General features: G+C 39.7%; 1 protein-coding gene across 5 annotated transcripts in view; it reads left to right on the top strand.

Moving 5' to 3' along the window:
- The first annotated feature begins 371 nt into the window (after positions 1 to 371).
- KIF13A (kinesin family member 13A) overlaps positions 372 to 23,845 on the top strand; it is a 105,115-nt gene continuing 81,641 nt past the window's right edge. For all 5 annotated transcript variants that reach the window (XM_041413127.1, XM_041413128.1, XM_041413131.1 and 2 more), the window contains exons 1-2: positions 372 to 507; positions 713 to 803. In XM_041413127.1, the coding sequence (XP_041269061.1) occupies positions 453 to 507; positions 713 to 803 (146 nt within the window). In that variant the 5' untranslated portion in view covers positions 372 to 452. The remainder of the gene's footprint in view (positions 508 to 712; positions 804 to 23,845) is intronic.

Here is a 23,845-nt window from a genome sequence, read left to right on the forward strand (position 1 = left end):
GGAGTCTCCCCACGCCCCCGCTCCGAAGGCGCTCGGGTGTTTCCGTCTCTCTCCGGCACCATCGCCTTTCCCCGCCCTCTCGCCTCCTGCCTGGGCGCCCGCACTCCCGGCGGCGCGGCGGGCGGAGGAGGTGGAAGATGGCGGTGGGGATTGGCAGGGAGGCGGCGGCGGTTCTGCAAGCGAGCCCGTCGGCAGCCAGCGCCGGCGCGGCCCGCGGCTGAGCAAGGAGGCGGCTGGGGCTGCGCCACCACCGCCCACCGCGGCGCCGGACCCTCCTCCTCCTCTCCGCTCCTTCCCTCCTTCCCTCGCTCCCTCCCTCTGTCGCCTTCCCCGCCTGCCCCGGCCCTCCGCCCTCGCGCCCGGCCCGGCATGGACGCTGGCGCTCCGCCGTGTCGCTGCCGCCGCCGGCGCTGAGCGGGGCCGCCCGCCCGCCGCTCCCGGGAGCGGGGAAGATGTCGGACACCAAGGTGAAAGTTGCCGTCAGGGTCCGGCCCATGAACAAGAGAGGTAACCGGGGTCTGGGGGCATCTCGGGGCGGGGGCGGCACCGGAGCGCGGCGTCCCCCCGCGTTCTGCCCGGGGAGCCCCCCCAGCCGCCGCCCCAGCCCCTCGCTCCCGGGGAGCCGGCGGGGGCCGAGCTGCACCGGCGTGCCGCGAGAAGGGGGGTGCGCTCGCTCGCCCTGGCTACAGCCCCCCGCCGTGTCGCCTTGCAGAGCTGGACCTGAATACCAAGTGCATCGTGGAGATGGAAGGGAACCAGACTGTGCTTCACCCGCCGCCTTCCAACGCCAAGCAAGGAGAAAGGTAAAACCCCGAGTCGCCGTGCCCCGAATGGAAGCCCAGTCCCGGCTCCTCTGCCTCGCCCTCGCAGACGCCTCGCTTGGCTTTGTCAGGGCAGTGGCCGGGTCCCCAGGGTGTCGCTCGGTGCTTTTCGGGGCTGCGGTGGGAAGGACAGGCGAGCGCTGACCGGGGCTGCTGCGTTGGGCTTGCATCCATAGGGTGTAAGGGTAGTTTCTTTACCTGGCTTCCTGGGGGAGTCGGAGGTACCCAGTGTGGAGACCGAAGATCCCTGTTAGTCTCCCGGGTTTAGAAGTTGATTCTTGATTGACTGCTCAAAAAATAAACTGTTGAGTAGGTAAGGACTTAGACTGTGTGTGCTGTTTTCAGAAATTTCCCTTGTGTGTAGGCTGTTAACAACTTGGTGTAACCTGTGGGGGAACAAAAAGCAGAATCTGATTTTTATGCTACTGATGGATTTTTTTTAATGTAACTTTGTTTACTACGTTTTAACCTATTTGCATTTGAAAAGGCTGTAATTGCTATATCCTTTATTAATTCAGTGTTGTTCTGTGAAGTAGCCTATGAGAATATGCTAAAATAATTTTGAAATCTGGCATTTAGTTGTGATGCCCCAGTAAAGAATACCCTTGGAAAAAATCCAAAATACCAATGCACTAGACTGTAAAAATAGATCAGAACAGGAAAAGATTTCTTTCCTTTGAGGGAGTGTGTGGAAAGACAGGGAAGTGCAAGGGGAATAGTTACGTTGTATGCTGGTGTGTTCAGTTACCTTGTATTCTTATCTGCTCGGTTACCTGTTGACTGCTCAAGTTCAATTGACCTGTTAAATGCATTTAATGCCAAGGAGTGAGAAATCATTTGAATGTGTATGGAAATTTTCAACCTAGCACCTTCCTACCACTTTTTAAAAAATATTTTTGACTCAGTTTGTAATAGTTATGAAGAAAATGTAGTGTGAGAATATTGTTGTGTTTTTTTTTTGTTTTTTTTTTTTTTTTTTTTTTTTTTGGTGAAGACAGTGTCATGCTTTTGTAGCTTTCCAGCAGAAAAGGCTGGGACCTTTTGTATTCTTACATGTCCAAGGTGTAAAGGTGCTTCTCACATTAACCCATGTACTAGAATATAGCAGTAATCACACCAGTTTATTTTAGATCCAACTTGCATTGTCTTCAGAACCATTGTTGTGGCTAAAGTGCTGGCCTGCATCTTGAAAGATCTGTGCTTGTTTCCTGCTTCTTTCAAAGATCTTTGTGTGATTTTCTATAAGTTTTATTGCTTCTCTGGGTCTTAGCAGCTCATCTGTGAAATGGAAATCTTGAGGGTTTTTAAAAACTATTTTGTTATAGAATGTATGGGTTTGTTTTGGTTTTTTTTCAATAAACAGGAGCTTATTGAAGTGTGTATTTACCTTCCATCACAACACTGCTATAATAAGAATAATAAATTCCTCAAAGTGAGTGGAACTGACAAGTATGAAACACAAAATATACATAGAGTTTACAAAGCAAAAACAAAATTAAGATTTAGAAATCACTATTTCAATAGATTTGAGAGACTAAGAGCCAGGTAGTTTAAAGAAGAGCTGGTAATGTGGGAATTTTGCTTGTTGTGCACATTGGCCTGCAGGTATTCAGTGAGAATGTGCAATGACTGTCTTTTGAGAGCTTGTGTGTCTTGTGTTTAGCAGGCTTTAATATCTATAAAATATATAAATTCTCTTGGTGGGAGCTGGCTTCTGTTTCTACGTCAAGAGCTGTGATGCTTGTGTGCGACCTCACCGTCTGCAGCTGTGCTGGCAAGGGATAGCTGTCCTGCTTGCAGCACAGTGTGAGGCTGGAATTTGGCTGGCTGCTAACTTGTGTGTTTGAAACAACTGCCAGATGTGTTATTGGAAAGAGCAGTCAGAAATACTGATCAGAAGTAACTCTCATTAGTGCAAACAGATAGTTTGGGTGTCTGCTTAATGGCAGACGGTGCGTGTAACCTGTCAAGATGCCTAATGGGCTTTCTAGCGCCTCATGAACATCCTTTACCTTTCCTTCAGTGCTAAACTGCTGGTTTATATTTTTTACTCAGTATAAACAGTTTAATTTCTCATGATGAGAAATGGATTCTGTTCTTCTGTGTGTACCCACCATAGAATGTCTGTATAAACTGGCTCTGAATTGCTGAGTAGTTGCTGCTTGTACTTGGATTGATGCCTTGGCAGGGTTAGAGATGTCAAACGGATTTTTGGTTTTCTTTGTGTAGCTTGTTTTTATATAGCTTAACTGGATTTTTCTTTCAGAGCAACCATGTCATTGCAAAAATGATTTAATTTGTTAGGGTGATTAATTGGTCTTTCTCTGTTCTATGCATTATTTTAATATTCTGTTTAGTCTTACCTTTCCCTTTTTGCGTTTTATCTTTTTATATGGAAATTTCCCTTTTCTAGTTGAATGGAAGTACAAGTTTGTGCTGCATTTTGGAATAAGAATAAGTAGTCTTCTAAAGCAAATTCGGTTTCCAGGGCTGTTTTTTTTTTTTAATTCAACTGAAGCCAAGAGACTATAGGGTGTAGGGAGTAGAATTCAGGACCATGCTATTTATTGCTTTGTTCTCTCAGATATAATTTAAGGGGTACTGACAGAATTTTCTAAAGTAAAATTAGGTAACTCTTTAATAACTATAAAATTATAAAATTTGCTCTTGGAAGAACATCCAAGGTTAGGAAGATTGGATTTTACTAGCTTTGTCTATGCTGTACGGAGTTTTTGAATTAAATCTAAATTCAGTTGCATTATTTTAATTAGTCTTTAGGCATTATTAAGGATAGTTCTGAAGGATTTTAGATGGGCAAGTAATGTTAGTTTTACAGCTGATGTAAAAGGCCTAAAATCCCAGACAGTGCTGTTGTTTGTCCCACTTTCAGTATTGTATTAGAGGTAAAATTGTAACCATAAATTAGAACAGGATTCTGACCGCGTCTTCTAACTGCTAGACCACACAGCACTCACACCGTAACAAACACAGCTACAAAATAGTAATTGTTATTGAATGCCAGTGTTCTGTCTTTTTAGAAGCAGCAGGCCTGCTGTTGCCCACAGGCACATGACTTCCAGTGTTCTAAACTAATGAAGGAGGAAAACCAGAACATAGTAAAACTGAACAGTCCAAGTCTGAAAGGCACAGGAAAATCTTTATCAACTCAAATAATAGGAGGCAGAGTTCAAAAAGGAATGGTTTTCATTAACTGCTATCAGGTATAATCTCTGGTGCTGGCAAAGTTTTTGGAAGTTCGTTGTTGGACTTCATACCTTTAACCCATGTTTTGCTTTTACTGGTAGCAGTAGTTTCTTTTATATGTGCTGAAGTGTGCTTGTGTGTTCTTTTAGTTACCTCTCGTGTCTCTCAGGCATTTCCTTCCCAAACCAATATAGATTTCTATTTCTTCCCAAGAAGAAAGTTTCTAGGAACTCTCTGATTTTTCTCCTGTCTTTACCTAGCAGCCTGAATTTCCTTTCTCAAAGTACTCTCTTCACAGAAAAAAACCCTATTCTAACTTATAGTCTTTTAGAAATGGGTATTATGTTTCAAAGCCAATTGAATACATCCTGCTGTCCTGCTATAAATGTTTGTATTTGGTCATTGGCAACAAGGTGCCATATTAAAATGTAGCTATGATATAATTATAGTCACGGACAATCCTGCAAAATGATTGAGTAATTTTTTACAATGGCGATTTCACATCTCTATATCTACTAAAGATCTGGCTTTACATTACAGATGTTATTTTTCAGTAGGACAAATGAGGTCTTGCTGGATTGGTTCCTCCTCTTTTGTGATTGTTAAAATATGCTTTCTGTCTTTCCTTCATTTCTTTCAGTTACACTTTCTAACACATAAGATCTGAAAAGTTTTATTTTAGCTCTCTGATAACAGTTCTTCATGACATAATTTTTCCTTTAGTAAGCAAAATATTTGTCTTGACAGAAATAAACAAGAAACCATGGAGACAGTAGAACTGAAATGCTATTTCATCTGTAGTTTTAACTAAAACACAAATTCATTTATTGGGCAATTCATTCCATTAGAGCACAGTAACTTGTTGCAAACTTTGCCTTAATAGAAATCTCAGAGCAGAAAATAAGAAAGGTGTCCTCAGACTGTAGAGCTGAACTCAAATCTCACTTTTTTCTGAAAGTATCTTTCTTGCCTGTCTTAACTCTTAAAAAAACCCCCACCATGCTATGACTTGTTTGTTCTGCCCTCTTCCATTCTCATTTTGATAAGACAAGTATCACCAAAGCCCAATTCTACTTAAAAAAACGCTCTTCCTATAGTACTAAATGACTGAAGATTCCAGAATACATGGGGACTTTCTTGGTTTTTTCAATAGGTTTAAGCTCTTTAATAAAATAAATAGCTGGGAACAGATGTGTGTGTGTCTATCTAGTTTTTGTAGGTCATAATACTTTCAAAGATTAATATCTGAAACACAGATTTCATCCCTAGGCAGCTTGTCCTAAAACTTTTGTTTCCAGAAAACAGCTGTTGCACCTTCTGCTTTGGAGAAAACATGATTTTGGATGGTCTTTAGCACACAGTCCTTCCCTTGGTGGTTACAGTACTTCATGGTTTTTAATATCTTGCTTTGAGTAGCATTAGAGGCGAGAGAAGAGTGCTGTTTGGGTCCGTCATGATAATGGTAACTTTTTCAAACTGAAACTTCTGGAAGCTGAACTAGGACAGCTGCTAATTAGTTCTGTATCTGAAGGAATGACTGACCACATCACGTCTTTGATGTATGAACTTCAAATTATCACCTGACATGGATCATAAAATAGTAGAAGACAGCAAATTTTATATTTGGAGGAAATTGTAAAAGTAATCTGACTTTGACCTGTGTAACTTTCCTGTTAGACATCAGTGTTCAGGATGTGAACTGTTAGCTTTGAACCTTGGCAGAGGAGATGGATGTGAATTATATGTGGTTGGAAAATTTTATTTTTGCACTGCTTTAATCCATTCATACCTCAGATGCAACACTAGATGCAGTTCCTTGAAACTGCTGTTCTAAAATTCCAAGTAATTTGGAGCACAATGAGACACAAACTTGTAGTCCAAAATACTGTGTGGTACAGCTCTTGGTGCTTCATGAGGTGACCTGAACTGTGAGTAAATGCAACATCCATTATTGTACTATGTTTATAAAATCCAGACTGCTGATAGGACCTTGTGATTTGCTCTTTAAGTGTGATTCCTAGAGGAAACTACTGTTGAAAGCTGTTGGGATCATGGGTAAGAAGCCTGTAGTACTTAGCTGGCAAAATTTCAAAATAAAAATAGTGCGTTTGAGGAGAAGGAACACTGTTCTTAGAATGACCATGTTTAGGCAGTCGTTGCTTCGTAGCTCTTCTGTGCTTTTGGACTACTGAATGTTACATTCAAATATTTCTGAGTAGAACATAGTTGGATGAGGTGCAGCTTCAAACCTGTCCAATTTTTCTCTTTTGCTATGTTGGAAGTACCTATGTTGTGGGAAAAAAATATGTGTAAAGAGATCAGTAGGCCTATAGACATACTTAGCTTCTGTGTTTAGAAGGTACAGCTATACATGCATATGTTTATTTCTGCAGCCAGGGGTGTTTTTGAGCTCTGGATTAATAGTCACTACCCCTTGAATATGTTGTCTATTGAAATGAAATATGAATTTTAAAAAATTGTAGCTCTCTTAAAATGGAGAGGAATTTTTGTCCTTTTTGGGGGGATGTCAGGACTGAAGGAAATGTTTTATTTTCACCTCCTTACCCCCTTAATGTAAACAGAGACAGTTGTCTTGTTTTGAAAACAAGATTCTCTGCTCTGTTGTGCATCTAGTAAGTTTATTAAATGTGCACGTGGTAAGACTCCAGACTTCTAATTCACTGTACTTGAATAGTTAAAAAACTTGGAGTTAAATGATGCTTGTAAACATGTTGTAACCCAGATGTGGGTAAGATTCAAGATACTTTGGGAAGTGCTTAAGAAGTGCTGGTGCTGCAGAACCTGAGCTCAGGGAGCAGCAGTGCACACCAGCTGCCCTTCTGTGCAGGTCTGTGTGCCGAGCAGAGCTGGGGTGTGAATCTTGGCACAAAGTGTCAGGGACAAAGCGAATCCCTTCTCAGTCTGATCTGGCCTGCAGGGCAGCATGTGCAGGCAGGCAGCTGCTGTTCAGGCATTCAACATGCTGGAACTTCTAGTAGTAAGATTAGAGCTAAATCTTTAAATTGACAAATGCACTTGCTGCTATTGTGTTTGAGACTTTACCAGATTTAAACTCCTGTGTTCCTCTGGTGCAGACTGAGTAGTGGTGGCTGCCTCTGGCTGCAGTGCTGGTGTCTCCTGCATGGACAGACTGTCCTTAATGATGAGAAAGTACTGCAGTGCTTTTGCTTATTTGGCCTGCCCTGGGCATGGTTTGAATCTATTAATGGAAACAATTACTGCCTGCTCTAGCGAGATGCCAACTGCTTGTGCAGATGCTCTTGCTTAACTGAGTAATTTCTCTGGTTGTTTGATGTTTTGGGAGAATTTCTGTTACTGATGGCAGACTGAAGAAGGCTCTTTAAGAGAGTTTAAAGTGTTGGCTGGAGACAGTGAATGCAGCCCACAACAAAAAGGTCCCTGCTGTGCAATGATGTGCACCACAGGACTCAACTCTTGAATTAACTTGTGACCCAAAGCACCAAGTTAGTTAAAACAGTTGTGTCCTTGCTTGGAAGTAATTTTGCTGTGCGTGTTACAAGAGGCAGCACAAGGCCCATACGTTTGTTTAGTCAGTACCTGACTTTGTATGTTGATATGAAATTAGAGTCTGAGGTTGGATGGGGCTTGGGGTGATTGTGTGTGCCTTTGTGGTTCTTCTGTGTGAAGCTTGAGATGGGTGTTTGCTGGGGGGTGATAGAGGAGCTCAGTAAGTTATCTTAGAAATGAAGGTCAACCAGAAAAATGCATTGCTGACAGGAGTTGAAAATCAATGACTTCAGCTCAAGATATCTGTGTTGATGAGGAGCAGGAGTTACACAAGCTGTTCTCATTGCCCGAGGAGAGTGTCCCTTTATGTAATTTCTCATTTTGGGTGAAAAGGGAGTAAGTGTCTTTCTTATAATGTTGTCCTTGGTTGGTGTTATCATCTGTAATTCTGGCCTTTTGTTTTTTTCTAATATAAAATTAATAGTTTAAATACCCAACCCTCAGCCATCAAAACATCAAAACAACATATCCTTAACTAGTATATTTTGTAGTTACCAGCCACACCCTTAATTTGGCATTTTGTTGCATCCTAAATAGAGACATCCTATGGAAATACTCCTACATCATCTTTGGATAATGTGAAGCTAGTGGCTTGTAAGGTGGAACTTTTTCAGTAGGAGGTAATTTGAGTGTTTTGTCTCATTTCACTTGGATCACTTTAGGGAAATCTGTAGTCACAGCCTCTCATGAAGTCCCTGGCAGCTTATCATCCTATAGTGACTTATTTGTTATTTAAGCGTTATAACTCAGGACAGAAATTTATACCACAACTACTGTTTGGACAAATTAAGCCATGAATATATTTTGGTGCTTATTTTAGTACAGGGCTTATTTTGAGGTGCATCAGTCAGCAGAGCAGCAGAAAGGCGTGCCTGAAACATTTCTGGGTGCTGGTGTTAGTGCATGGTGACTAGCATGGTTAATGATGATGCTGCAGATGGGTGCTGAGAGGCTCATTTTGCACTAGCAGCAGGTTCTGTACTCAGATGTTTCTTAAAAACTGGTCTCCACCAAGCCTGTGCTGCTGCCTCTTCATGTTCAGTAACAGCACAGACAGCGGGCTAGTAGTGACTGGAGATTCATGGTGTCACTGCATCTTCTTTTTGCAGTGTGTATGTATATTCCAAGAATTTTAAGCATTTCATAAACATGAATCAAAGCAGCTGCTGTGGCTGGAATGGTGTGCTTATCTCTGCATGTACTTAGGGAGATACTGCTCCATATGTTTCAAAAAGTGCCAGAGTGCATTGTGAACTGTAAACTTTCTATAAAGTAACTTGATGCTTTGTTTTAAAAACACATTGCTGAAAATGTCAACACTTGAATATTTTTTTTCTGAAATTTCTTTGTATTAGAGAATATTTTAGGCTTACAAATACAATGAAAAAAATACACATCATATTTTATTTATTGAGCTTACGTTTCAGTTTATTCCACAGACTCTTTATACACAAATGTCAACCCAATTAAATAGTGTACAAAAGCCTCTAGCCAAGATTAAATTTTCTTCTAGTGTAAGGCCTCAAAATTCTGAATCTATCTCTTGAACTACTGCAATAATTTTTCTAGTGTTAAATACTAGTATGTGGAACAGTCTGTTTTACTTAATAATTCTTACATGATGGTAACGAACAGCAGTTCTTAGATAAAAAACTGGAGGATTTGATCCTTCTTCTCATGTGGTTTCCACTTTCTGTCTGACTCCATTATTAAAATCATGTCCAATGTAGCTCAGGTGGCCTTTCATCAACTTAATTCTTTCAGAGTTGAAGCAAAAAGGATCATGTGAGGTAAAATGGGCAATTTATCTGCCAAATAAATTGACTTGTGTGCTTACTGGCACTGATTGCCATGTAATTTTTAAAACTTCAGAGTTCTTATTCTTGTTGAATATTTACTTTAAATGCAGTTTTACTTTGTGATTCAAAAGTACAGGCTTGTTTTACAGTTGACAAGCTTTTGCAAAAGATAAATCAACAGAGCATTCCAGTGGAGGCACAGAGCTGGTGGAAGTTCTCTACTGGCAAAGCTGCCTTGTGGCCCTGAATGAGCAGCGTCCTGTTCTGCTTTGGAAGTTTCTTTGTCAGCATCTCTCAATGTGAGTTTTAGATACGCAGTGCGTCTGCAGTGCTCCAGACTTGTTTTGGCTCAGTAGTGCCACCTCCCTGAATGATGCAAGTCCTAAACATTTTGATGAGTTTTGGTATTTTTCCCTTCCTGTCATACTGTATTGTCATTCTTTATTTTGAGATACTTCTCAATTTCTTTTAGATTTCAAATACATTTTCAGATAATTTTATCCAGCAAAATCAGACTGAAATAGAAACTGGCCATTTGCTAAAACAGAGAAGCGTTCATTTATTCACTGTATGTAGCTGAAGACATTAATACATTACTTATGTATCCTCTGAATGCTCAGCAACAAGTAGTGGAGTTTGAATATGTTCTCTTTAAAGAGATCTGTGCAGTTATGTAAGGGAGTAAGAGCAAAATGTATTTGCAGACCTCCTCCGCTTTGCTGTTTTATTACATTGAGATAAACATATGGTTCTGGAAATTTTGTTTTAAGTGTGTAATGGACCATCATCCCAGCACTCATGTTTTACTGTTCTGGAGCTTCTATCTGGGTCCACAGCAGATATGCTATTCTGAAACAAACTCTCTGGAAGGCAAGTACTTTTCATAGTGCCCATAACATTTAAAAATAAGGAATTTTTTAATAGTTCTAATTCTTCCAGTGTAAAACTAATCCCTGTACCTGCATTTTTGGTAGGCGTGCCCTTGAGAATTGCTGCTTCAGTGTCTGCAGAGAAACTGACACATAAGGTAACCCAAGCGAAGGCTTTTTAATGGATTTGCTGCTGATGTAGTAGAATATATAGGCAAAGGATACTTGGGAACCAGAACAATGAAAAGCAAAGGAGAGCTGAAGAAATGTTTGTCCAACAAGAATATGAATCCTTAAAATACTTGTTGGAGAAAATCAAACCAGCCAACAACCTCTCCTGCCTTCCCCCCCTGCAAAAAAAAAAACCAAAAAAAACCCCCCCCCAAAAAAAAAACTTCTTTTCATCCTCCTGAAAAACTGGCATTCTCTGGGGTGGTACTAGTCTTCATGGGTGTTCTGGTTGAGATCCAAGTTGAAAACAAAAAGGAAAATCAGTTATTGTAAACAGACCATTGAACACTGGGTAGCTTGCTATGTAGCTTCCTTGTCAAGAGCTTCCAAGTCCTTAGAATGTTTATTGTTTGAGGTGTTTATAACATTGTAGCAAAGTCCATGGCATGTTTTGGTGCATGGCTGTAATCCATATTTTAACACTGAAATTTTGCTGTTTATTACATTAAATGTCATGAATGAGAACCTTTTTAAATTGACTGTGAAACAATCTAACGGGAGACAACTTGTGTGTCCATTGAAAGGATGAAGTGTGTTTGAAGATAAGCATTGAAGTGTTCTCCTCAGGTCCCTTTCAATGGGACAGTAACTTGAATCTTTTAATAAATTTAGTAGATGTTTTGTCTCTCTTAGCTTTGCAGCTCCATGACTGGACTCCTCTTTACTGTCAGAATTGCTGGATGCTGAAGGAGGGAGATGTCTGACTTCTGCATGGTGAAAGTTAGAAGTTAGCTCTTGACAGCTCTATTTTCAAGTTCTCAGCAGGGTGTGGTGGATGAACCTGGATAGACAGCAGTCTAATCTCTTCTTCCTTGTTTGCTCCTTGGGGCAGGCTGCATCCTCTCAAGTAGTTCTTGAAGTTTCAGTTCTGCAGATGTGAATGTGACAGTGACACTGTTTTTATCAGAAATGCTGATGCTGTCCTTGCTGCCATCTACACTCACAGATAGAAGTTTTGTGCTCTGAGGAATGTGGTGTATCTCTGTTTGGAATTTTAGGATGTTCTCTTGCAACTTTGGGCTAGTTGAAACCCAGAAATGCAGATTGGCAGTGTTGAGTGGGCTGAATGCCCTTAGTGTTTTGTAATACGTGTATTTTCAAAGTTATGGTTCTTCTGCTGTGTGGTCTGACCCATACTATTGGTTGCTATTTCAGAATTTCTTACCTGAATGAGGAAGAAATCCATGGCTCATGTGCCATGGATAGAGCAAACAGACTTTGAAAACACTCTTGTACTCACATGACCAAGTGCAAGTTTTTTAATAAAACTAATGAAACTAAGTTTTATTAAAACCTCTTTAAGTTACTGATCTTAATCTGTCATCCTTTGTCTAGGAGGCTGTTGTAGGATGACTTCTGAAGGACCTCATGTTTCAAATGTTTTTCTCAAGGTATTGGCATCTTCATCATGGTTCAAAAAAGAGAGGCAGATGAGCTTGCCTTTGCTCAGATGGAAAAGGGAAAGTAGATGCTGAGACTTTGTGGACTTTGAAATGGGATATTATAAAATGGAATTGCAGAACTGAATTTTGAGTGAGGAATTTTTCATTAGCAATGTGTACCAAGGAAAGAAAATAGAAGTGCTGACAACAAGCAGTTGTTGTGTAGGAAATGAAAAAACTAAAGCTAGCTAGTTTCAAGAAACATTTGGAAGTGATGGGAGTCTGACAACCTGTTGACTAGTAGCTGTAATAAGCAATGTCAGAGTTCAGTGAGCTCCTTCTGATTTGACAAACACAAGGAAACTTGCTCATTTTTTCCCAAATAATGGTGGAAATATTTTGTATTTGGAATACTTTTGTAATTATCATTCTACTTTGCTTCCAAAATAAAAGTTATAAATTCTATGCAGACTTTTCCTCCTAATAGATGGAGCAAAGGCTGCTATGTTCGGGTCTCCTGTGGCATTTTTTGGTTGGTCGGTGTAGGTTATTTTTGAAGTATTTTTCTCTTAAAGTTTGGTTAATCAGAAAGTATTTGAAATGGGATACCTGCCATTTGAGTTTTTGTCTCAGTTTCCAGGTGTAGTAGATGGAAATAAATCAAGCTGGTGTGGAATTACTGATCAAACAACATGTCTTAGCCATTTTTTTTAGTTGAATGGCTATTTAGGAAAAAAAGTAAACAGCTGACTCCTTATTACATTGAAAATTGAGAGCTGAGGGTTCTCTGACATAAAATATTAGTGGTGATGGTCAAAGTGGGAAAGCTACACTGAAGAATCAGTGTGATAAACTTTTAAAATAATTTTGAACTTAATGCTATATTCAAACCTGAGTTTTGTTTGCAGTATTGCTCCTCACTTACTTTGCTCCTTCACTTTCTTATCCTAGTGCTACTAACCCAGAACTGCTGACCTCATTAGTGCTGCTCCCTAATTAATGTAATTCTTATCAGAGTTCAGAACTGTGTGCCCTTTCATATGACTTTTCAGGGTGTTTCAGACCAATCTGCTTGCTCAGAGTCTTTCTTGTTCCTTAATATGTGGTTTCTCATCTCTTCTAAGGATTTTTGTCAACTTTGTGAGAGACCACATGTAATTCTGCTTTATTTATTTTTGCTTGTTTTGTGTAACTCTATTCACTATGCAGGCAGATCCCTGGTAGATCATTTAGGCCGTGGGTTATTTATGGCAGAGATAATTAGCTGAGTTGCAGCTCCTGAAACAGAAGAATTGCGGCTCAGTGTCATGGAAGTTTAGCTGATAAGCTTTGTGGGGCCTCAGCTCCTCCTGTGCAGTCAGATCAGGAGACTTAGTGCTGGACCCCCACAGTCTGGGGGTCTAGCAAGGCTTCTTTAGCCTGTGCTGCCCATTCTGTACCTGGTGTTTGTGGCAGTGTTGGAGTCAAGAGCAGTGCCAGGGACAGGAAAGGGCAAAAGGTAGCTGCATGTGGGCCTCCACTACTGCTCTCCTGGTTCAGATGCAGTGCAGGATGAGCACATGTTCAGGTAAGAAGGCAAAGCTGATGGGGAGTCTCCTAAAACTCATGTGTGAGGACTGGCTGTACAGAGATACCTAATGGACCCCATGGTGTTGATTTGGTGTTTGGGAATACCACAACATGCCTCTGAGTGTGCACTCTGTTATCTGGGATTTTCTGTTTCCAGAGTGGTTCAGCTCACTCCCATCGTGAGTGGTAGAGTGGGCTGGTACTAAATGGAACTATAAAGCTGTGTCTTAAATAGTGTTTAAAGTATTTTGTTGAATACCAACTAAGCAGTTGAAATACTTTGCCCAAAAGTGGGGTAACACTCCACTTAATTTTAAATACACCTGTTGACCTTACTTATTGAGCTGAAAGTGAAGTTTAAAGCACTGTTATTTGCAGTACCAGGAGAAAAATAATCATCAGGAAGGAATAAAATTTTCACAGTTCTCTCTTTCTATGAAGGAGACTTTCCATTGTGTAACTGCAGAACTGCATCACCAGTGGACACTTCATATCCCAGTGCAGAATTCCAGAACTCCCTTCTTACCTGCCCCTGAGTGGCTGCCAGCACAGGCCACAGGCTCTCCTGCAGTCTCTGGGTCAGCATGCAGGAACTGGGCCCAGTAGCCAGGCCTGACTTATCACCCTGCAGGCTCTTTAAACTTACTCAGCTAAACTGAGTACTAAATCTTGTAATTTCTGTACAAGCAGATCCATAGATAGTGTTTGTGCCTTTTTCTGTTCTCCTCAAGTTTTACTTCCTTCTTTTTCTACCATTTGTTCTCCTGACCTTTTACCTGCATTCTCCCATGCCCTTCAAAGATCCCATGTAAAGTGTTCTCTCCAAAAATGATGGTGCTTCAGAATAGAGCTTGGATGCTGTTAGCAACTCCCAGCAGCACTCTGATGCTTACTCTAAATGGAAGCTTTGATTACATTTAATAACCTCTAGTTATTGTGATAGTGTGTGTCACTTGTGTCTCAGCTCTTTTGTCTGCTTTCTGTCTCTCACTCCTCTGAGTAACTTCCCTTATAGTAAGTACTCATTGACAGGGATTGGGGTTTTTTTTATCATATTATTAACTGATTTGTATTTTTGTATGCTAATTGGTAAATGTCTTTCCCCTGCTCTGAAATACGTCAGGGCTGACAGCTTGATTTGATTTTAAGATGTCTAATTTAGAGTTTGGTTATTTTTTGCTTTTTGTTGGTTTTTTTCCTACTGCAATAAGACAAATCTTATAACAGAGTAACTCTTTTCATATTGCAGCTGTGCTTAGTATGCTGCTGCTGAATGAAAAGGCCTCTGCGTTTCTACAGGGTGGTATAGAGTCTTCCCTTCTCAAACCCTCCTTCTCTTAACCTGGAGTACTCCTTGGCTCTCTGTGTCAATGCTGAAGCTGGGCCCTTTTTAGTACCTTATCAGGTGCTTTCCACTGCACGAAATGGTCCATGCACCTTCTCCATTTTTTGGCATTGATTTGTCTCTTTACCACTTCTTTGCTTTCTTTTATGCCCTGAGTTAAAAAAACCCAAAAACCTGGCTGGACTCAGTGCCTGGGTGTTTTACCTGCACAATAAATCTGCAACATGGCTAAAATCCTCACAGGTAATGGCAGTGAGGAAGATATTTCAAAAAAGCTTCTACCTTTCAGTGTGATAATACAGCAGTGTTCCACTCTTTGTAGACAAATATTCATAAAAAGAGAAACCTGTCTCTGCAGTCTGAGATCACAGCTCAAAAAACATTTTGATGGGGTACTGTTAGCTGCAAGCCAATGAGAGGGAAAAAGATTCCAATAGGAGTTAAAGAGTGAACAAGCTTTTAAGAAAGAAGGATTATCATATCTTTAAAATATTTGAGCTGTATATAGCTTTGGGTAAAATTCCATTGAGAACACTGCATGTTGTTCGAACACGTGTTTTTAAATGTCAAAGCGTGTGTAGAGAGAAACAAATTGTGTAAGGAAAAAGTGTTTTCTGACAGCAGCACGCTATGCAGGCTGCCAGTGAGGGTTCCTGTGATGTCTGCTATCAACAAATGCGAGTTGCATAGCGTAGGAAGTCACTTTGGGAAGGTGATTGTGATGACTTGCAATCTTTGAGTAAACTGTGTCAGGAACTGGGTAGCGAAGTTGTTGATTTTGTCAGTACAACCTTTAAACTATGATAGGACTGAAAAGATGCAGAATAAAATTTTTGTTAGTTGTTACAGCCCTGTGGAATTTTAGGGACTAGATTATTTACCTCTCTATTTCTTGTTGTCAGTTCCTTGTGTCTGTACTGTGTGTCACTGTATCTCTTGGAGCTTAACACCAGTTGCTGTGGTAGAAAACAGTAGATGCATCCATCTTTCTTTTAGTGGCTTTGAATATGAGAATAGTAATTTTACCAAAGCTAGCATGCCACTGCAAATTCACTGGATAAGTTCTGTGGAGAGAGAAGGTGCTAATCCTAGCTAGATATTTTTCAGAGCAAAACTTGCTAGAACTTGTTTCAAGCACATTGCAGTGTTTATGTGCAGGGCAACAAGTGGAATAAATTGGTGATCAGAGGTTTGATGAAGCATATGACAGGAGTTACAGGAGTAGTTGGGCTGGGCATGCTTGTGTGGAATGTGTTTTTGGGGAATGGGACAGGCTTGACTTAAAAATTAAAATAGATTTTTAATGTTTCTCTTAAAATTACATTTGAACTGGGTTTTGTTTGGTTTTTTGTTTGGTGGGTTTTTTTTAGTTGTGTTTTTTTTTTTTTTTTTGTATCAAGGGCTGCAAAAGCTTAAATACTTCTTTTCAGAGTTTTAAAGCTTACAAGTTAAAAACTGAAAGAAGAATCCAGATGTTTTAGTGAACAAATGTAATAGTAAGTTGTAGATCTCTGTAGGTTGTGTACCAGTTGTGATTTTAAAATGCTGTAAAAACAGTGCATTAGTGGTTTTAGTTTGGGTTTGATTTTTTCTTTTTACATGATATTTGATATAATGTTTTTAAGGTAGGCATCAAATATCTCCTATTTTCCATCCCTTTGTCAGAATTGCCTTTTCTGAGCACTTAATTCTTTGGGACCTCAAAAACAGGTGAGGATTAATCACTTTCTGAGCATGTTCTTGCTGTCAGAAGGATATTTTTCATCATGTTCCCAATTTTCTTGAACAAAGTGTTCCAGCTGTCTTCATTCAGTAAAGATACCATCAATTACAAGTAATTAACAGGTCAAATCAGATTATGATCTGTGGGTTTTCTTTTTGAGATGTAAGATGATTAAAATGTCTGTTGTGATCTAATAATTCTGCATATGGCAGATCCAACCTGAAGTATTTTTTAAAGAAGAAAAATGTATTGTGGATGCTTTTTCATATTGAACATTAAGAGTTTAAAAGGTCAAGATATGACTGAATGCTGAAATTCAACAAATTGATGAGAGGCCAGATTACTTTGGTTTAGTAGTTAAATCTCTCCTATGCACCTTCTTAGCTCTGGCTTTTTGAAATGAAGTGCTGCATAACTTACTGCTGAAAGTTCCAGTGCTTTTCCACAGAAAAGTGAGTGAAACTGTACACCATTAACTTGAACTGGATGAACAACTGACCTTGAACTCAAGAGTGTGATCAGGTAGTGCCTTGCACATCAGGTGAGGTTTCATCTGTTTAATACTGTGCCCTGAGACTGTAAGCGTCAATGAGGCTCTTTGTATTTCAGTTAATTTTTTTCAGCTGAAATACTTAGGTTTTAAGTAAAAATATTAAAAAATAGGTATTTTTCTATTGCTAATGGTAGATGGATAGCTTCATACAAGGAACAGAAGGTTTCATAGTGTACTAAAGACTAATTGCTGAAAGCTGAAGTCCAGTGAAGGGTTTGGGGTGGGGGAGGGGAGGACAGAACTGCATTTACTTCATTTTTGGAAGAAACTGCCAAAGGAAACAAGGAACATATCTGCTGACTTGAGGAAACAAGATAAGTCTTTCCTTTTGCCTTTGATCACCTTGTGCTTCTCTTGTTTCTGGGTTGTATGGTGGGTGAGACAAGTCACTATCCTTTCTGAAGTGTGGAATACTGTGACCTCCTACTGTTTGGACAAAGCTGGGATGGTGGTTACCATCTTCCAAGTTTCTGGTATCACAGAAAAAAATCTTCAGTCTTTGAGGCCTGCACTGAGAACTACACCTGCAAAATTTTCTTTAATACTGTGTCTCAGGTTGCTGGTGGGGTGGAGTATTGGTCAATCATGAGACTTATAGTAAGAAAATTTTTAAAATGTGAACAGTTTCTTCTGAATCCCAGTATGGGGTTTCCCAGGTTTGAGAGAAAGTATGTGATAAGACATTTTGCTAAACATCAAATACAAGTTGATAATTAACTTATTTTCATTGCCCATATCCTATCAGCTAGGAACACCTTCTTTTAAAAATAGCTTTTCCTTTGGTGTTTGTAAGCCCTATGTATTTGGGCACAGCAATTTAATGAAAGATAAGAACTGGGGATGACTTCTAAATGTGAAAAATTGGAGTCACTTGAAGGCAGAAGGCTGACCCCTGAGACAAGTACAGCTTTGGACAGAAGCTGTAGGAGGACAAAAGATAAAAGAGCTTTGTGTATTATGAGCTGTGTCAAGGGGGGCTTCTTACAAAATGTGTAGGTGAGAAAGAAAAGTCTTCGGGGAGCATGATAGAATCAAAAGCTGGTAACAGTTCACAAGAGAATTTCTACTGCATTTGTACATTTCTTAAGATAAATTAAACTGTTCAAGTTATGTTTCCTTGGCTTATTGATGCCTACAGTAAAATTGCTGTGACTTCAGAGAGAAGGGAGAATGGAAAGCCCACTACAATTGTTGTTAAATTTCATCCTTACTATCTCCCAGATTGTAGTCCCAAAATTCTGCAATTTGCAAGCAGAGGACCATAAAATTCTCCAGTGTGTATTTAAGATGACATATTGCTTGAGCAATCCAGTAGTTTGTCTTGTCTGTTTAAATTATAAAATGACATGTAAAGTCTGAATCATTGCACAATTAAGTGATGGTTGAGTGATAAAAATTTGTTTCCTTAACACTTGCTTCAGAGATGCTTATTCTTCAACTGCCTCTAATACATTAGAGAGGTCTCTGATTTTAGAAATTTATTTTGGTTTGTATACAGGAAACAGTATATTGCCTTGATGGAGCAGCTTTTCTTTTGTTAGAAGTAATTTTGGCTCAGTTGATAGGCATATTTGAAAAAAAAACTCCAGCATGTAATTGTGAGGCTTTTTGTGATTGTTATTAAAAACAGGTGCCAAGTAAATAGTCATGGGTTTTTTTTTTAATGGTGAAAAGGTTCACAGAGATGCTTAGTCGTCTCTCTGAGGTAAGCAGAAACTTTGCTATGCAAGACTGCTGTTAATGAGCTTGACTTTTATTATTGCCAGCTGAACAAGCAGCTCAAAGCAGCTAACAGAATTTTATATTAGTCCTATACCAGCTGGAGTCAGCACAGATGGCAGTAATAGTTTCCATCACAGTGCAAAGATAAATGGCTGCTCTGTTGTGCCATGGCTGAGTGTTAAATAGAGATCCCAAGTAATGCATTTACTAGTACTTATTAAGATATATTGAGTATCTCTAAGACCAAGTCCTGAATGTTGAATTTCCCTGAACATTATTATGAACTGCTGTGATGTGAAGAAAAGCACATTTTTAATATATAATAAATTTACTTCAAGAAGGAAGTGATGTATTTGTAAAGAGACAAGGTTTATGGATCAGATAGTGAATATGTGCAGTTACAGTAAATTAGAATCATCAGTCTTGGATTTGGAGGACAGAATTGCTGGGAAATGTTTTCTTTTTCCTCAGCGTGTGGCAAAGGTGCAGAACAGAGGCAAGGTTTCACACAGGGGCTGCAGAGGTTGTAAATAGAATGGTCAGTGTTTAGCATTAGAAGGAAAATCCTGTGATATAAATTGAAGCTTAGATGAGGTGATTTAGTTGGAATTGGGTCAGAAGGCACTGGTGCTGTTGGAAAGGGAAAATTGCTGTAAATCCCTTATCACAATTTTCTGAGATTATGGAAGTAATTTACAGTGATGAAGAATAGATGACTTTTAAAAGCTCTTCAGGAATTAGTTAGAAAAAAAAAGTTTACAAAAGTAACTTGTCTGATTTGACTTTCTGTGAATGCAAAAACATTTGAAACTTGTTCTCTGAAGAAATACATCTGCTTGTGTGTTGTTTGGGGTTTTTTAAAAGCTTTTTCCAGACTTAGCTCTTCTCTAGGCTATGGCATGGAGGAGAACAAGCCATTAAATAATTGCTTTGACTGTGGAGCTCTTTGCAGGATGTGGGTAAAGCAAACAACTGAGCAAATCTGGAGGGCAGAGGACTTTTTCGTTGTTCCCTGCCAGGGTCACCAAGCCTCCCCTCACTGTAGGCAGCAGGCAGAATCTCTGGGATTTCACACAATTTTACCTACAGGTAAAATGAAGTGAGCATGTCTTTGGAACAGCTTTGGATTACAGTTGTTCACATAAGTACTTTAATGGGGTGATAGACTGGAAGAATATTTCTAAGGTTGAGAGGTATTTAAGAATTCTTAGCACTTCTTCTGCTGTTAGTCTAGTGTTGCTGTTGGCAATGAAAAAAGAGCGAAGGTAGGCTGGGTGTAGGTGTGTGTGTCTGCTGCTGCTGAGCACCAGAGACAATCAGATGTTGCTGTGCTGTGCCTCCCTTCTGGAGAAGAGCTACTGTCAAGGGATAATATTTTAACTTTGGTTTTATGTTAATGTGCCAGGCTGCCAGGTTTTGATACCAAATTAAGATGTGTAAGAACAATAATCTTTCATTCAGGAAAATCTGGGGTATATTTTACTGTGGCAGACAACTCAGGTCTGACCATGAAAATACACATGGATGGCTGAAGTATAGTCAGTGTAGAGAGTAGAGTTTCTTCTTTTTATGTGATTTTTTCCCTTCATGTGTGAGGTGTGTTTTTGGCAGAGAGTTGCTATTAGCAATGAGTTTTTCTTAAGAAGACCTTTTTTAAGACAATTCTTAAAATTGGCCAATATAAGCTTTGTGAGATTTTAGGTTTGCAAAATCTACTTTTAAGCTGCTGAGTTTGTTGGAAACAACCACTTCACCCAGATTTTCCTGTATTATTTTCCCTGCTAATGACTCCCCCAATAAGAACATAGATTTCCAAAATCTCTCTTGGAGTTGTTTGCTTATGTATCCCTCTGAAAGCTTAACTACAAGATAGCTACTCATAATGCAATAACAATAGTTTTACTTTAGTGTACTAAACTCTCTAGGATTAGCATTGCGTGGATTTTATTCCTTTGGAAAATTACTAGCCAAGATACCAAGTTTACCAAGGGTGCTGTCATTAGTCCAGTGTTGTTGTTTGTCCCAAAGCATGAAGTGGATAAAATGCAACTTTAAATTAAAGTTCTTGCTGTTTTGGGATCTGATGCAGATGCCTTTGTGGTCCTGTGGTTTTACAGGTAGGTGTCTGTCTGTGTTGGAAGTACTCTTAGAAGCAGAAATGCTGTGTGCCAGCATTCATTGTACTATTCAGAACCTTTTCCTGAAGTTCTCTGTATCTCTGCCTTTAAAACAGAGAGATTAACAATCTCTGGGGTTGTTTTTTTTCCAGACCTCTGTTTAGCAGAGTAAATATTCTTGAGCTGTATCACTTTTTTTTTTTTTTTTTTTTTTTTTTTTAACAGGTTTGCTGCATTTCCACAGAGCTTCACTTTTACTGTAATTTAGTGTTTAACCTGAAGTGTGAAACTCATGGGTACAAAAGGTCTGGAAGGATGGTTCAAGGATTGGGCTGCTATTGAGGCAAGACTCCTGGTTAATTTTCATGACAATAGTTAGAAAATACCAATAAGGAAGCAATTACTTTTGTTGGTAATTGTTCCTTCAAATGCTACTTTGAGGCTGTTCCTTCATGAAGAAGGCACGTGCTTTGATGGAGAATATTGCAACATATTTTTACCACTGTTTTTCTGAGGAGAATCTTTGGAAAAATATTAATTTATCTGAGAAGTATAAATACAGTGTAAGAAAGAAGAGCTCATCTCTTGTGCCTCACATATTCAAGTGATGCTGAGTGTGCAGTTTTGGTGTTGTTTGTGCTGTGGGTTGAGCATTAATATGCAGTATATACATGTAACATGCCCCAGGACACAGACACATGAGTTGGTTAATCCATGGCATTTCAAGCACTCTGTTTTGAAAGGTTGCAGACACCTCGTGAAACCCCTAAAGGTGAATTTGTCTCTAGAAATATGACTACATGTATCCCTGGGTGGATTCAGGCTGCATTTCTCATGCTGAAGTTCCTGCTTTTCAAGGCACAATCCTCTGTTTCTCATATTTCTGACAGTGTCTGGTTGGCATATGCATCTGACTTGAGCTAAGGTTATTACTTACACCTTACCCTTTCTGCTCAGGATTCATAAAGCATTATTTCTTTAAGTTCTTGGGAAATCTTGTAGTCAGGTACTGAAGGGTGATGTGTCTAGCCAGCCATTGGATTATCATTCACATTATTGCAACTCTGTTCTGTTCTGTGTTACAGTATGTGCGTACAGTAGCTTTTTTTCTGCTTGGTTTTTGTATATATTGTATTCTCCCTGTGGAACAGACCAGCTGATTTACACATTCTTTTTATGTATTTTGGAAAAATACCCATTCTTTCACCTTGTATTTCTTTAATGTTGATCCTGTTATATGAAGATATTCTTGCAGAATAGGAATTTCAGAACGAATTTTGCAGAATGCTGAGTTTCCCACCAAGATCACCGGTGAGCTACAGAGCTCTCCCCACACACCCTTATCTTCTGTTCATCACATCTAACTGGACTGTTGCTTTGGAAACCGTTGTAATGTCGCAAGTGACTTCATTATGATTAAATGAGGGGAAAAAAATAGAACAAAAGAGCACATTCCTGTTTCAACATGCAACTTGGAAACTAAAACTGTCTCACATACATTCTCTGTATTTCGGAACACTTTTTGGTAATGCCACAGATCTGTCCTGCTAGTCAGGAATGAAATCTATACTTTGAAATTACCATTACTTATTTCCTTTAAATAGAATCAGCAATCAACAGATGTAGTTACAAGGATAACTGGCTTATATATACTCTGTTAAAAGCTGTGCATGGTTCTGTCAAAGAAAGAACCATTTATTGTTTACACTTCTTTGTCCATCACAGAGACTTAATTAGTTGTCTTTAATATTGAGAGTGCTGTAGTTTCCTGTTATATCTGGGAGTATTTTCTATTTATTTCTAGTATCTGTATAAATATTTGGGTTTCTGAAGCAGGTCTGTTCAGAAATTAACTGCAGCTAAACAGAAAATTATAAAAATGTGCCAGGATTCTGCAAAATCTTTTGGCACTGTCTCAGCATTGTTACTGATCTAAAGAGATTTCCATGTATTTTGTGGTTATGTTGGTGAGGTTTTTTCTTCAGTTTACACTTAATAGCTTGTCCAGTAAATTTAATCTTCAGTGCTATATGGTAAATAAATAAAACTTACTAATGACTGAAGAAGGAAAAACCAGACTTATGGTTTCCTCAACCTGCCCCCTTCATGCTCTAGAAGCTGTTTGCTGAAGGTTGCATCTAGTTTTCTAAACAGTGAACTCTTCTCTCTGTGGAGCTTCCATTCAAAACCATAGAATGGTCAGGAGCCAGATCAGTGATTGTTGCTTGGAGGTGAGAGGGATGGGAACAGGAGGAGACTCTGCAGGAGGTCCCACCCTCCTTGGCACTGCGGTGTGTGTACAGTGCTGGTTGGATATCCCGCTGGTTAACCCCGACCCTCAGCTCTGGGGCTGGCTCCCTCCCTGGAGTCTGCAGTAGCTCAGTGGGCCGGTACTTTGCTGGGAATCTCTCCAGAACAGGTCACTGAGCCACCAGCTCTGGGCCCTACAGGGAAGGGGGCTGGCAGTCAGAGCACTCCTTGCTATGCGTGCTCCTGCGCCAAGCTGAACTCACCGACAGGTCTGCAGAAGTTAAAGTGCTTGGCATGGGCAGCTTGATTGATGCCACGACAAGTGAAGATAGTTTGGGATGTGTTTAAATTCAACTCTTTTTTTCGTTCTTCTTCATTCAACTTTACTGTCACTGGTTTGTTGCAGTGAATGAAGTGGTTGATGTGTGAGATAGTGTTACAGAAGCTGGTGAAGCACAGAAAATAAGCAGGGTGTGAGACTTGCTGCAGAGACACCAGACAAGTATTTTTTTCTTTGACGACATCCATATGAAGTGCTAAAATTGACATTTACAGCCACTGATAAACTTTAAAGTCATCAGTACTTTCAAGTAACTTGTCTTTTTTTTCCCAGAGTGTCCAACACCTTCCTTTTTTGGCAAAGCAAAATGAATAAGCCTATCCTGAGTAATACATGAATTATCTTTTCCATTATCTCTCAGGAAGTTCTGA

This window comes from Onychostruthus taczanowskii, unplaced genomic scaffold (genome assembly GCF_017590055.1).
Source record: "Onychostruthus taczanowskii isolate IOZ18803 unplaced genomic scaffold, ASM1759005v1 scaffold40, whole genome shotgun sequence".
Taxonomy (NCBI): domain Eukaryota; kingdom Metazoa; phylum Chordata; class Aves; order Passeriformes; family Passeridae; genus Onychostruthus; species Onychostruthus taczanowskii.